General features: G+C 61.7%; 1 protein-coding gene across 2 annotated transcripts in view; it reads right to left on the bottom strand.

Annotated features, from left to right (window-relative positions):
• MBNL1 (muscleblind like splicing regulator 1) overlaps positions 1 to 13,152 on the bottom strand; it is a 35,203-nt gene that overhangs the window by 13,861 nt on the left and 8,190 nt on the right. For both annotated transcript variants that reach the window (XM_026045472.1, XM_026045473.1), the window contains exons 2-5: positions 8,641 to 8,811; positions 5,889 to 6,089; positions 1,164 to 1,421; positions 402 to 455 (exon numbers count right to left, since the gene is read on the bottom strand). In XM_026045472.1, coding sequence (XP_025901257.1) covers positions 402 to 455; positions 1,164 to 1,421; positions 5,889 to 6,089; positions 8,641 to 8,811 — 684 coding nt within the window. The remainder of the gene's footprint in view (positions 1 to 401; positions 456 to 1,163; positions 1,422 to 5,888; positions 6,090 to 8,640; positions 8,812 to 13,152) is intronic.

Below are 13,152 nucleotides of genomic sequence, written 5' to 3'. Positions count from 1 at the left end.
CCAAGGGGAGGGGGAGAAGGATGAGAAAGAGAAGAAGAGAAAGTGAGTTTGGTCCCGCCGAGCGCGGCCCCGCACCCCGGCAGCAGCACGTTGAGCACGAGCAAGCGGCGGCCGCGCGGCGGGGCAGGCAGGAGCTGGCGGGGCCCGGCGGGTTAATGGGAGCCTGGCGGAGCCGGGGCGCGGGAGGGGCGGGACGGGGCGGGACGGGGGGATTAGGGGCACCCCGGGGCCTCCCTGGGCATGCGAACGCGCCAAGCACGCGGGTGCCGCCGCCGCCCGCGCAGCCCCCGGGCGGGCAGGGCCGCTGCCCAGCGCCTCCGAGCGGCCCGGCCCGCCGCCCGCCCCGGCGCAGCGCCTCTACAGCTCTACATGCCAAGCTAAAAGGTGAAAGGTCCAAGTACCAGGTCAAAGGTTGCCTCGAGGGGTCGCTTCAGTGATTTGACAGCCGACTGAGTCTTAATTAGCAGGCAGCGAGCACATGATGGCAATGGGCCAGTGGGGTCAAGCGCATTAACACAAACAGCAAGCAGAGGTGCGTCATGGGGGCAGCAGTGCGTTTGGGGGTGGGGGCGAGAAAAAAAAACAAATAAAAGAAAACAAATCATCGGAATGCCATATACAACGGGTCACGAGAGTCGGCATGCACGCCGCGCGCGCCGGCACCAAGCAGCGCGCGGGGCCTCGAGCACGGCGCGAGCGGCGCAGCCAGCGGCGCTCCTGGCGTGGCGAGGTGGCCGCGGGAGCCCCGTGCCGGCCCTGGCCGTGCAGGCGCCGCGGCGGGCGGGAGCTTTAGCCCAGCTCTCAGGGACACGGGAGGTCGGTCTGGAACCGCCTCTCTGCAAGTAGGGCTGGTCCGTGCGGGGCTGCATCGACCCACGTGTGGGGCAGAGGCCTCTCCCGGCGTGCGAGCAGGGGATGCGCCCCATGGGCACACACACACACACACACACACACACAGCTATGCACACACACATGCACGCAGGGATACTGCGTACACGCCAGCAGGCACCATCGGTGAAACACCTCGCGGTGAAGCGGCTCCGTGCCGCGGCAGTGACCGGGCGGACACCCGGCCACACGCCCTGGGCAAGCACAGCCACCTCCTCTCCACCACAGAGGCACACTGCAACGTGTCGGGGCGTCACCGCGTGCTCTGCACTCACCATGGCGGCTGCAGTGGCTGCTGCCTGCGCAGCGGCGGCCTGGTTAACCTGGTACTGGGCAGCCTTGATCTTGGCTTGCAGGTGCGCGGGCGGGTGGAAGTATTTGCACTTTTCCCGGGAGCACCTGCCCTTGATGTAATCCATGCAGACGGTGACGGTGTTGTCGTTGGTGTCGATCATGGCGCTGTCGGCGGGGTGGGCGAAGCGGCAGTCGTTCTCGCCCCGGTTGCAGTTGCCGCGCTGGTACTCCCGGCACACCTGCACGAGAGAGAGCGGCTCAGGGCCGGGACATCACGGACACCGCGCCTCGCAGAGCCCTTCCCGACGGGACACGAGGGCTGGCTCGCGGCCGCCACGCTCGGGCAGTGAGGTGTGTGATGGAGCACGGCGCCTGCTGCGGCGCTGCCCGGTGTGGATGATGGAGGGCCCCGGAGCAGCGCCCGCGCGCGGCACCCACAGCTCCGCGCTGCCGCCACGAGAGGGCAACCCGGCCTGCACGCCGTGCTGCGCGCTGCCTGCGCCGCGCTGCGGCTGGCGGGGAGGCCGCGGAGCCCACGCAGGCCGCCGGCGCCGCCGAGCACCGGCGCGATCCTCCTCGCCGCCGGGGCCACGAGCGCCGCCTCCCTTTCTCAGGAGGAAGCCTYGAAAACCCTGGATTTAAAATAGGTTTTTGTTTTCTCCATTCTCAGCCATTTTCAATTTGGGAACAAAAGTGAGTTCYTCAGTTTTCAAGAGGCTGTAGGAAACAGAGAGGGACAAAGGCAAGCAACTGTATAAAAATAAAGCCAGCCCAGTAGATGGAATTTCCTTTTAAAGGTGGGTGCCCATGAGCTTGGATCATCAGTATTTCCTCAAGAACTTTGGCTGCGGTCCCCGGGACAAACCAAATTTGGCTGTCCCTTGGTTTGGGTCCATGCGAGCGGCTCCGTGGCGCTTTAACCCGTGCGCGGCCCGCGGGACACAGGGGCAGTGCCCATGGGGCTGCCCTCGGGAGCACCTGCAGCCGCGGCTCTTCCCGTGCGACCCGATCCCAGCGCCCTTGTGTGCGGAGGCGAACGCTGGGGCCGTGCGTAAAGCACCTGCCCCTGCACTGTGTCTCCCTAATGGCCTCCCAGAAGGTCTAGGACACCTCCTGGCCCGTGAAATGCTGCCTTCTTCCCAAGAAAGGCCTCTCGAGGGGATAAAGTGGGAGACATCCCCGGATTAGTTGTCTCTGGCCTAGAGTGAAGCCTCCTGCTCTGAAGCTGCAGGAACTGGAGTGCGCTTGCACCGAATCCACACCCATCCCACGTGAAGATCCGGCTACTCCGTTCATGCCCAGAACCCCAATACTTTCATATTTATAATAAATACAGAGAGCAAGGGGCAAAGACTGCACCCAGCTAGACCAGCTAATTTTATCTTGGTTAAAAGCCAAAGAAAAATGACCAGAGAAGTGAAATAGGCAGATAAGGACGATCTTTGGCACGCACACAGCAAACTTTGAGGCAGCTGCGATGTGGTAGCTAAGATAAGGCAATGAATGACTCCCTCACAGTCCCCTCTAACACATATCTGAATTACGGCTCCCAGTAATCAGACACAAACCGTAACCCTGCCAGTCACTTGAGTGGCTTTCCAGCACCACAATGCTATCCAAGAATGCCCAGCAGTTTCCAATTCGTGTTTATTTACAAACAAGCCTTGAAAAGGATGTTATTTTTGCCGCAGGCGCACAGTTATATATCATCCATCTGCTTAAGCAGAGAGGCACGGAAGCATGATATCTGGCCTGGTCTTTGCAATCTGGAGTGCTTTTCTTCATTATTTATTTATTTTTATGCGACCCTGTAATTAACACCATAATTTTCAACCCAGTGACTAAAGGCACATGAGCTGAAGGCCCACGCTGCACTGAGGGCACGCGAGGCGCTGCGCAGAGGCCGGGCTCGGCCGCAGGGTCCCTCCTGTCCCTTGGCTCCTCGCAGGGATTTTGGGGACACGGGGCAGCCCCCCTGCCTGCCCTGAGCCACTCAACCCATCCGCTGCCCCAGCACCCCCGGGGCGCCCGCACAAAGCGGCGCGGCCACAGCAAGAGCGGCTCCAAGGACTGCCTGGCAGGCCTCCTCTGCCAGCCTTCCCAGCAGAAATGAGGAGGGTTCCAGCCCAACACACGCCTTGGAAGAACAAAGCGGCCGGGCGAGCCCGTGCYCTGTCCCCTCCTTATCCTCATCCGCTTCTCCTCCGCCTGAGAAAGGCGCACGCTGTGGTTGGAGGCGCTGCCGGCGGCGGAGCAGCGGGAGGGCAGCGGGCACAGCCACGGAGCTTCCTCCCTGCCAGCCGGATTCCTTACGGAGAGGCTGCTCCCGGGCACCTGTGTGTGCTCCGGAACGGACACCGCGCCGCGGATCCGTGCGAAACCAATCCTGCCCCGAGCAGCAGCCACCGACTTTACCCTGCGACATTCCTATTTACTCAGCAGACCGTACACACCATCTGACAGGTCAGCGCTGTCTGGCTGATCCCCCTCGCGCTCCCGGCACGGTTATTAAGGGCTTTCAATTGTGCAAGCGCCCTGTCAAGTATCTCGAGCACGTGCGCTAACTTAATTAATGGCAAAGGACATCGTTCCTGAAAATATGTATTTAAAATTCTAAACAGAACAACTCATATTCCAGGATTAGCCGCTACGCTCAGAGCAGTTATTTTTTTCAGGGGAGACTTCATTCCAAGGGAGAGAGCTGGGCCATATAAAGCGCTGTGGTGGTGACGCGGAGCGGGCAGCAAGCCCGCCGGAGCTCAGCGGCTCCCTCCGCTCCGCTCCGCAGCTCTATAACCAACACAACCGCATACAAGAACCATTTGCTCATCCACTTCGTACATGAAATCTAGATAGCCTCAACGTCAGACAGCCAGCAAACTCAGAAATGCAGGCAACTTATGTCCTCATCTACATATCTCACTGCTTAAAATGCACTTTCTAGAGGGAATAAGGCAGCAGAGCCTCCCTCGGCAGCCCTCCCCGCCGGCAGCTGCTATTTTTGCAAGACTGCGGCTCGGGGGAAAGTGCAGCGTCAGGGGTAAACCTGGACGTGCTCTCCATCCCGGTCAACGCGACAACCAATGCAGGCAGCTCAGAGGCTGCCGAGGCCGGATTTTTCTCTTAAGTGAATTGAACGGTGCTACTGCTACAGCAGGCAGCAGAGCCAAGGGAAGCCCCGAGCAGGAAGAYGGGGATAGAGACACGGAACGCTGGGAGACGCGTCTGGCCACAGTCCTCTTTCCATTCAAAGCAAAGCTACCTGGTGCTTTTCACGGGAGCGTGGCGCCGCMGGTGCCTGGGGAGAGCTGCCTCTCAAGCCCATCGTGTCTTTAAATCGCGACAGAGAGCACAGGGCTCTGGGGAGCGAACGGTTCTGCTCGCTGCGGAGCGCGCTRCCCTCTGTTCCTGCACTGATCTATGTGCTCGGTGTCGGTGTTTTTAAACCACCTCTGGCAGGGAGGGACCCACCCAAGGGACCCATCCGTGAGTGATCCTCAGCCGGCGGCCGCACGGCTCCCCAGAGACACGTGCGTGTTGAGGGAGCCCTGTGCTCAGAGCAAACAGCTCCAGAAGGGACGTGATGTGACCTGCGAAAGGGGAGCCGGGTGAGGCAAGCTCCCGGAATAGCCGCCCCGCGAAGCCCCCGTGCCAGGTGACGCCGCCACTTCTCGCTCACAGCTTTCCAAGCCGCAGCTTGTCAGTCAGGGGCAAAACGACCAGCTTCCTTTGGAAGGAGACAGAGCTCCTATCGGCGCAGATGCACAGGCAGAGAGAGGCATCACAGCTAGACCGACTGCATTTTAGAACAGAGCTCATCTTCCCTCCCCCCATCTGGTTCCCTGCGGACGCAGGAACCAGATCCAAAAGCAGCACCACTGATTCGCAGCACAAACCCTCGAGCGCGACACTGTCAGCAGGCAGCTCAGGGCCCCGGCACCCACGGCTACAGCGGTGCTGCTGCTGCGCCRTGCGGCCCCGGGCGGCGGCAGCACTGGCCACCGCGGGGCCTGCTGAGGCGCAGCGCAGTGGGAATGCAGGGACGGCGTTGGGAAGGGGCTGCCGGGAGCCTCCAGACGCTGCCCCTGCGGCGGCAGCGCTGACGCGGCACCGGCCTGGCCACACACAGCACACGCTGCCCCTCGGCACGCGCTGCCGCCGCTCAGTGCACGCCGCCCGGTGTGATAACGCGCTGAAAACACCCCCACGCACTGCGGATAAGGGAGGCTGAGGGTGCCGGAGAGCAGCRGCTGGAGCGGGGAGCGTCCGTGCGGGCTCTGCAGAGGCCAGTGAGTGGTGACCAGGAGGCGTGTGAGGACGCGCTAGCACCACGTGCCCTGCCCCAAAACAGGACAAAACCGCGGATGAGCTGCGATGCAGGCAGCGAAGCGCTGCACCCTGTCAAACCTGGGCCTCCCACACCTTCACACCGCCTCGGGCGCTCTCGCTGCTGCCCTAGCTGTACCTACAAGGCCTCAACCTTCCCACCTCTTTCCACAGCAGGTGACCAGATCACCTACAAGAATTCATTCACCTGCAGCTTGCTCCTTCACTTGCTTTCTGGCCTTAACCTCTACACCAAGACGTGACGTTAGCAGCTCAGTCAACACTTACTTACTCTYTGTTTGCAAGAAAAAGATTTTATGATTAGGAGACATGATAAATGACACTGCTTGTGACAGTGGATTACGTATAGGAGTTCCTACCTCCAGTCTGTCTGTCCGCATTAGCTTTTGGGCAGCGGCGGCGGCGGCAGCAGGAACCGGGACGCCGGGGTTCCCTGCAACCAGCATGGGCGCCGTGGGCAGGATCTCTGCTGGGACCAAGCCTGGGGAGACAGGCCCCAGGTAGGGATTAAAGGCAGCTGATGCATTGGTGGCTAAGCTTGGTGCAACTGAAAACATTGGCTGCAAGGAGAGAAAAGAAGAAAGAAGCTTTAATATATATTGCTATTCACAGTGTCAACAACACAACATTGCGGCGCGTGTGCTCCCGCGGCGGTGCCGGGCGGGCTTGGCAGGGCACCGCGCTGCCAACGGGCACCGCTTCCAAGCGGGAGCGCCGGGACGGCCACCCGCGGTCCCCCGGCACCGAGAGCAGCACTTTGCACCGCGGCTCAGGGGCCACACCAGCTCAGCTCAGCAGCGGGCTCAGAGCACGATAGCGGCAATCATTTATTTTTGTAAAATAAAGCAGGCTGTCCGTGCAGATACGCAGAAAACACACAGCGCGAGTGATAAGCTTTATTTAGACTAAAACATTAAGCCAGAGAGGGAGACAAGACACTATGCAAATGCTGGGCTTTCTGTTTGTTTGTTTTAAAAAAAGAAACAGGCAGTAACCAAAGCAGGCGGCTGCCCTTGCTGGCTATTGCGTGCTGTGCAGATAAGCGGCTCCAGGAGACCAAACAGCTTCTGCAGGAGCGATCGGGCGCTGCTGCCCTGCAGTAAAGCGGGTTTCCTGGCCGGGCTGGCGGCGCGCGAGGAGCGCTGCCCCAGCGGCTCTCCCCGTGCCGCGGCCCGCCCCGAGGCTCCTTCTCCCACAGGCATTTGCAGAGAGAAGCGACGCTCCCTTGAACGCAGCCCCGTGCCTCCGTGTCCCTCCTATCTCCCCAAGCCAGGCGGCGTGCGGGCCCGCACGTCTCCGCGTCCCTGCTGGGCGCCGGGGAGCAGGGCTGTGCTGAGCCCTGCACCGAAACACGGGGCCTGGRCGGGAGCCACACGAAAGGGGCAGCCCCACAACGCCGGGGAAAAGAAACAGGCACGTTTGGCTGTGAATAAACTGGAGAAACAACACCAAGGAAATATCTCCTGCAGCTGTCAGGACTGGGACATCACCTATGTAATCGCTACATTAAAAGCTGAGCTGTGAACAGGCCTGTTGGGGCGCAGCTTTGCAGATATCAGTGGTTGGTTTCAGCCCAATATCCCCATGGTGGAATAAGTAACAGAGYGTCCTGTTTATTTTCCACCCAGATCATCATGCACTGCTATAAATAACCTGCCCTGCAGCCTTTAGACCACTGCAAAATAACAGCATATTTCATGAGAGCAACTTCARACTACCCTGAAACTCCGGGGCAATCTGCAGTGCGCTGCAAAGGTGCACGAGCAGGAGAAATGACTTGCTGGGGATGCACGGGGCGCTGCAGACTATGTCATCCCAGGGGCACATGCTGTACCTAAGGCCACAACAGAAGGCAAGACCTGCACTGCCAATGTCACCCTCCTCTGATATCCCCGAAAAAATCCCTGAAGAAATCCCTGAAAAAAGAGCTTTTCTGGAAAAAACAGCTCATTTCAGCCTGCTCGTTCTCTGCGCGGAGCTTTCAGTGTCTCCAGATGCGGCTGGATGGGCAGAGGGAGGTAACGGTGCTCGCCCAAAGCACCCGAGGAACGGTGCAAGCTGCCCAGCAGCACGAACGGATGCGCCCTGCCGTTTTTCTTGCTAARTTAGAGCCTCTCGTTTGGTTAGAGGGCTCTGCTCTTCTTGAAGCACATGGCATTGATTTGCAGAGAGCACAACCCAAACGGCAGCGCTGTCAGGCAGGCTGAGCTGCAGCTCTGCCCTGGGCACCCCGCACGACGCCCGCTCCAGGGCGATGCACAACTSGGGGTGCAACCCCGCGAGGGCGCCCGCCACAAGCACGTGGCGCTGGAGGCACCAGCCCCGGGACGGCGCCCGCGGCGTCTACGTGCACAGCCTGCCCGGCGCCCGCCCTGCTCCCCGGCACACAGCACAACCTCACCGAACGGCCTGCRGGCTACCGTCACACTAGGCTCTCTTTGTATTAAACAGCAAGGTTAACCTAAAGCACTGCATTAAAATATTTATTTTTATCTGTTCCCGAACGGCTGGTGTCTCTTTGTGCCCTGATGTGTATATGCCAGAGAGCTGAGCTTATAGCTCACGGCACAAACACACACAGCTTCTGGGGAACACCATTTCAAGCAACAGTTTTCATTGTGTCTTCTGCGTTTTTTTTTTTTTTTTTTTTTTTTTTTTTTTTTTTTTTGCAGCCCCAAATATGAATTTGTTTGTTCATTTGCTTATTTGTGATTTTGGTATCACCATACCCAAATCCTGAAACTGAAATACAACCGTGGCCACGTACACACAATCCCGAGATGCTGAAACAGCAAGGCTGCTCGGACACTGCTTGGGGCTCCTGCACCGCCCCGCCAGGGCGGTCAGGGCTGGGGGTCCCTGTGCTCACACAGCTCCAGCTCCCTGCCCTCCTCACACACTCACACCAAAACCTTCTTATTTTCAGAAGAGAGACAATAAGATGAGAAGAGAGGAAACAAGGGGTGCTATGTGCTAATGCTGTGCGAACTGGCACCAAAGTGAACGTGCAGATCCCTCCAGGCCTCCCCTTGCCTCTACCGCTCCCCGCAGCCCTGCTGACCGGCGGCTGCCGGCGGGACACGCGGCCGGCGCGGGGCGACGCGCACCTACCACGGGCTGCAGCGGCGCGCCGGGCATCATGGCGTTGGCGAGCTGCATCTGCTGGGCCAGCATGGCCATGTTCTTCTGCTGGATCAGGTTATTGCGCCCATTGATCTCCAGCTGCGTTTTTAAGTGCGGCGGCGGGTGAAGGTATTTGCAGTTTTCCCGTGAACACCGGCCCTGCGGGAGAGAAGCGAGAGCTGCATCAGTGTGTGCGGGCGGCGGGTGCCGCGCGAGCTCCTCTGTCCATGCAGGACACCGCAGCCCTCCCTCCCCCAAAGGGATAATAATAACAATAACAATAATAGCAACAACAACAACAAYAACAATAATAGAGAAGTTGAGCATGAGGAAGCTGGGAAGAAGAGGCTCCCCAAGCYGGTACTTTCCCGTTTGTTCCCGATGGAGGTGAACGCGGCAGGCGCAGGGACGAGGCACGAGGGGCTCGGGGGAGGCAGGCGCCGCTGGGCGCGGAGCGGCTGCCTCGGCCAGGCCCCACACGCGGCGGCCCTGGCACCTCCCGCTGCCCGCCCGGCTGGCCGCACTCCCTCGCACACGCGGAACGGGAAGAGCCTCGGCCGGCCCCGCGCAGCGCACGCAGCCCTCCGCTTATCCCAGGGATCAGCCAAGAGGGACCTGACGAGCTGCCCCGGCTGGGCCTGGGGGAGCAGGGAGCTCCCGCGGGGCGGCTCCTGGCCTGCCCATCGCTCACAGCTGCCCGCTCTGCATCCCGAGGGCACCGTTCACGGCTCTGCATCCCAAGGACACCGTGCATCGGGACTCCAGGTCTGCAGGAGAGGCCTCCTCCAGGCTCTGTATTTCAGCCTGTCCGAACCACGAGACCCTGACAGGTTTTCCCAGGCAGGACAGWCTCCTTTGGCTAGGACCAGTCTTGCTTATCCCTCTGCAGCTCGGTGCCCATCCAAGCCTGCCCAAGGGGAATGGGCCTGCGGGCYGAGCCGGCCGCTGGAAAGCGGGATGGGGAAGGGGCTGCGCTAAGTCGGGCAGCGGCTCCGTAACAGCCCTGGGGAAGCTGGCAGGACCCAAGCCGCGCAGCTCGCGGCTGCTGCCCCTGCTCTGCAGAGCCCTCCCCAAGCCCTGCCTCGCAGTCCTACAGGGGCGCACGGGGCCGCAGCGCCTGCAGACGCGGCCGAGCCGCCGCCGCGCCGGGGCTGTGGCTGCGCGCGGGCGCCCGCCTGCACCGCTGCATCGCGCCGGCCTCGGCACCGCGCTTGCTGCTCGAGGAGAACGGCCGGCAGCAAAATTAGTCCTCCAATTAAAACCTGTCGCTTGGCAACAGGCTGGGGAAGGCGCGAGGGCAGCAGCGCTGCTCCTGATCCGGATCCTGCTCCGGATCCTGCTCCGGCCCTGCGCTCCGGTTGAGCCCGTCCTCCTGCACACAGCAGCCACATCCTTGGTGCTGCCAGCACGGCGGGACTGACCTGCCCTCGGTGGCACTGCAGCCACCAGCGAGGGGTTGCTGGTACCCTCAAGGGGCTGCTGCACCCTAGTGCCTCACCCGCTACCACGGGCCCAACAAGGAATCTCCACGAGTTAACAGCACCCGCTCCAAACGGGGAACATAATCCCCTGATTGCTAAAAGGCCACCTTCTAAAAATAAGAATATATAAAGTTTCCCGAGCCCAGTGACGCTGCGCACGGCGGCTCCTGCTGCACCTACTAGCAAGGCCAGMTAGGAAGCGGCCAGCGGTTGGGTGCTGGGGTGGGACCATGGCCGGTACAGCGAAACCAAGGCCTCCRCAGCAGGCCCACGGCCTCCACGCCGCGCAGCGCCCCGGCTTCACCCACCAGGCCAGCCCGGCCAGCCCGCTGGTCACGCCACGCGGTGCCCGCGGGGACGTGCTCACGCTGCGCAAGCCCTGCCCGCCTGGCGAAAGGAGGGCGCTCGGGTGGGTGCCACGCGGAGCGGCCTGGGCACCGCGCAGAGGGGACACGCTTCCCTCTTCCCTGCCAAAGCCCCCGGCCTGGTCGTGGCTCTATGGGAGACAGGCACAGTGCTGCACTGTGCTGTACCGTGCCACGTCAAGCTGCGCTGTACTGTGCTGTGCCATTCTGCACCCTGCTGCAGTGCCCYGTGCCGTGCCGGAGCTTGCACCCATCACCAATGCAGTCCCCTGGTGCCGCGGGGCTGTGCTGCTAGGACCACGTGTGCCTCGCAGGTGGCAGCCGCCGGCCAGGCCACGCCTGGGCCAAACGCAGCTAGCTTCTTCCCACATGGCTTCTTCCCTCCTTGTCCCTCTGGGGACACGGGTGCTGGTGCTTTAAAGTGCTGCAGTAATGCACGGAGCTGCTGCTGCCACAGGGCCTCCAGGTCTCCATCCTGCTCCTGAGGGCACAGGATGGCACGGTGCAGAATGGCACGGTGCAGCGCGGCGCAGCTCAGTGCATCTCAGCATGACACACTGCAGTGTGGTGCAGCACAGCTCAGCATGACGTGGTGCACTGCAGTGCACTGTGTCACAGCACAGCTTGGCATGGTGCAGCACGGTGCAGCGCAGCGTGACACAGCACAGTGCGGTGCAACACAGTGCACTGCAGCATGGCACAGAACAGCATGGTGCGGCACAGAACAGTGCAGCATGGTGCACTGCAGCACAGCATGGCACTCTGCAGCGCAAGGCGGCACAGCACGGTGCACTGTAGCATGGCACAGCGTGCTGCGGTGCAGCGCAATGCGGCACAGCACGGTGCCACCCAGCACAATGCGGCATAGTGCACTGCAGCACGGCACACTGCAGCACGGCACAGCACGGCACGGTGCAGCGCAATGCAGCACAGCATGGCACAGCATGGTGCCATGCTACATGGCACACTGCAGCATGGCACAGCACGGCACGGTGCAGCGCAATGCAGCACAGCACAGCACGGTGCCATGTTACACAGCGCACTGCAGCATGGCACAGCACGGCACAGTGCAGCGCAATGCAGCACAGCACGGTGCCATGCTACACGGCACACTGCAGCACGGCACAGCATGGTGCAGCGCAGCACAATGCGGCACAGCATGGCACAGCACGGTGCCATGTTACACAGCACACTGCAGCCTGGCACAGCACAGCGCCGCGCAGCACCGCGCGGCACGGCCGTGACGCAGCGCCCTGGGCTCGGTGGCTGCAGGCAGGCAGCTCCCCAGGCCCCGCTGCACTGCTGCCCCCCAACAGCAGCCGAGGAAGCCACAGTGCAGCAGCCCGAGGGAGAGCTGCCRCCCTGCCCTGCGCGCAGACACACATGGCGCTGCCCACACGCCCTCACAAGCACTTGCAGCCCTCATGGTGGGTCCTGGCCCACACGCCACCTCTCAGCCCGGGGCGGTGGGCGCATGCACRAGGATGAGGAGGTGCAGGCTGCCCCGCTAGGTCTCCCGGCGTTGCCATTCCTGGTTTCCCCACGTGCACCATACCTGTGCCCGGCMCTGCACGGATGCGCAGCCCAAGGCGGGCGGTTGCAGTGCAGGTTACAGCACAGGGCAGGGCAGGAGCCCGYGGCCGTTCCCAGCCCGGCCTCGCAGCCGCGCAGAGCCCAGCGGTGCTGGAAGCTCCCCAGGGCTGCGGGGCCGTTCCCGCCCCCTCCTAAATCCRCCAAATCCTGTTAGAGCAATCGCCAGTAATCCGCATGATCCCTGCTCAAGCATGTAATAACCCGCCTTTTCTCGGAGCAAAAGCGGCGTCCTTATTTCAAGACCAAGTCAAGCACGTGCGGGATTTAATCCGCTTACTCCCGGCGCGGCGGCGCAGGCGGTGGGCGCTGCGAGCGCGCGGCACCGCGGCCGATCCCGTGGTGCTCACCGATCACGGCCCCTCGCTGCTAGCCCAAGCTCTCCAGATCGCCGGGCGGCCGACACATTTTATAACTGACAGAAAAAGGTTAGTGTCTTGCACCGGTTGTCACCATGCGCCCAGGGGAACTGCTGCAAAGAGCAGAAATCCCAGCGGGGTAAGGAGCACCCTCACGGCGGGCAGGGGCACAGGGAATTTGCCCTCACAGGAGCCGCGTGTGAAACCAGTGCACTTGAACCTGCCCCTGCCACGCGGCCTCCAGCGCGAGCCACTGACCACCACTTTGCAAGAGATTCTCTGCACAGACAAGAACTCCCTCTGAAAATACATAAACCAGCTTTGCAACACGACTTTCAATTACAGCTCCGGCTGGTTTTCCTGTTTAAGCCCTGCATCCCATTACCCGCACGTCCCTGCGGTCAGTACCCGTGCTGCTACCCTGCGCTCGAGCTGGGCTGCTGGGGTTGCCCCYGCGCCCACGAAGCCGCTTCTGCTCTGCCCTCTTTGGCAGCGTCATTATTGCCAGAGGGGCAGCCTGAGGACAGTGAAGATGCCCCTTCCTGCGCCGCTGTCCTCGCCACGTACCAGTGCCCCTCTCCCAGTGCCCATCCGGGAGAAAGGAAACAGGCGACGGGTGCCAATGGTGCTGTGGTGACACGCGAGTGGGGCCTAAGGCGGGCAGAGACCAGTGCGCAGCATGGTGTGGGCACTGCAGCAGTGTCC

Source organism: Nothoprocta perdicaria, unplaced genomic scaffold, assembly GCF_003342845.1.
Source record: "Nothoprocta perdicaria isolate Ctin4 unplaced genomic scaffold, notPer1 scaffold_4, whole genome shotgun sequence".
Classification (NCBI taxonomy): Eukaryota; Metazoa; Chordata; class Aves; order Tinamiformes; family Tinamidae; genus Nothoprocta; species Nothoprocta perdicaria.
The sequence above is the reverse complement of the archived record's forward strand: the minus strand, read 5'-3'. Positions and strand labels throughout refer to the sequence as shown.